Here is a 1,723-nt window from a genome sequence, read left to right as displayed (position 1 = left end):
TTAATTTTTTATTTCTTTTATTTTATATTAAAAATAAATTAGCGAATTTTTTTTAATTAATTGATCATATATGCGTCTGTTACAATATGGAATAATTTTCTCTGTAATTCGTTAACATATTCATATTCCAATACAATATAAAAAGATTTTATTACATGTAAAATAAATAAATGTATATATATATATATATCTAGTTGTTGAATAATTGCGAACATAATTTCTTTAATAAATACAAATGATGCAATTAGTATAAAAATTAAATATACCTTATTATTACTACAAGAACAATGTCAGTATATATCATTCACAAAGGTCCTCCAGGTTTCGATTTTACATTCGATTTGCGAAAGTGGTGATAGTTCGGGAGTACTTTTAATAGAAAATCCAACTGTCCAATTTGAGGCTGAAATAAATTACAAAATAAAAAAGTCATATTTAGTACTTTGAAATAACAGCATAAAAGTAATAATATATAACAATTACATATGGCTTGTCATTCATTTCTCTACGTTGACATTGGCTTCCATATACTATTGTATTTTCTGGTATTGTTTCTTGTTCTGTCAAAGAACATGCAGCTCCAATAACACATCCGTTAGTTAATTCAATTTCTCGACTAACTTGAGCTTTTGGCAAAATGATATTTATATAATAAGTGAATCATAAACAGATTTATAAGTAATTAATAATGGCATTGTCATTTTTAACAATTCTTATTTCCTAGTTTGATATAAAATAAATCTTACATGTATGATTTACAACTACATTTGTTTGCATATATTAAAAAGTAATTGTTACAACTATGTACCTTTTGCTTCTAAGATGTTGTTATCGCCAACTTTATATGATTCACAAACACAATCAGTCTCAAATACATTATAGTTTCCTATTATTTGCACTGGTACAGTTACAGGTTCTGGAGCATCAGATGGCAGTCTGTAGAGTGATGTTAAATTAGTAATTACCCGAACAGCACAATTCATTGGCGAAACATTGGTTAAACGTTGGCATACATTGGGGATATGTTGGATCAATGTTGCGCCGATGAATTGTGCTACTAGGGTAGTATACCACTGTACATATTGCAAATGATACAAGTATATTAAGCTTGCCTGTTGGTTATAGTTGCCATCTCTTCAATTATATTGCCTTCTCCTATAATGATTGGACCAGCTTCTGCTAGAATACATGCTCTAGGATGAATTATAGTTTTTGCACCAATAGAAATGTCTCCTTTTAGAATACTCTCTTCGCACACTACTGCACCAGGTGCAATTTTTAAGCTATACAAATAGTATTATAAACATAACATACAATTCACTCAAAAAAATATCATAGGAGCATCTAATAATTGTTTTTTTTACTTTTTAATTAATTATTATGACTCAAGGCATTCATGTGGCGCTTATGTTAAAAGATGTCAAATTTTATCGTATAAACATTGGTTATAACTATTTGTATATATTTATGTATATTATTGTAAATATGTGCAATCAAATTAGAGCTAGACTTAACCTTATCAACCTAACCTCAAAATACATGACTTTGGTATTGTAACATAAAGCAATCTTTATTAGAAATTAAAATTATGGTAAGAAGATTGTGTAATGTTATATTTTGATCATTATTAAACTTACTTGGCGCGGCGATAAGTAGAAGAATTGTTAGAACTCATTTTCCCGTCCATTTAATCGATGACAGTTCCTTGCTGCAGAGTGCAGAT

General features: G+C 28.4%; 1 protein-coding gene across 1 annotated transcript; it reads right to left on the bottom strand.

The window, feature by feature from the left end:
- Window positions 1-268: 268 nt before the first annotated feature.
- Window positions 269-1,723, bottom strand: DCTN6-p27 (dynactin subunit 6). Its single transcript, XM_018447346.1, has 5 exons — window positions 1,638-1,723; window positions 1,113-1,283; window positions 809-936; window positions 484-626; window positions 269-403 (listed from the first exon to the last, which is right to left on the bottom strand). Exons 1-5 carry the CDS (start codon window positions 1,685-1,687, stop codon window positions 305-307), a joined length of 591 nt encoding a protein of 196 aa, XP_018302848.1. The 5' UTR covers window positions 1,688-1,723; the 3' UTR covers window positions 269-304.

The sequence above is a fragment of the Mycetomoellerius zeteki genome, unplaced genomic scaffold, assembly GCF_001594055.1.
Source record: "Mycetomoellerius zeteki isolate Tzet28-1 unplaced genomic scaffold, Tzet1.0 scaffold20, whole genome shotgun sequence".
NCBI lineage: Eukaryota > Metazoa > Arthropoda > Insecta > Hymenoptera > Formicidae > Mycetomoellerius > Mycetomoellerius zeteki.
This window is presented reverse-complemented; position numbering and strand designations above follow the sequence as displayed.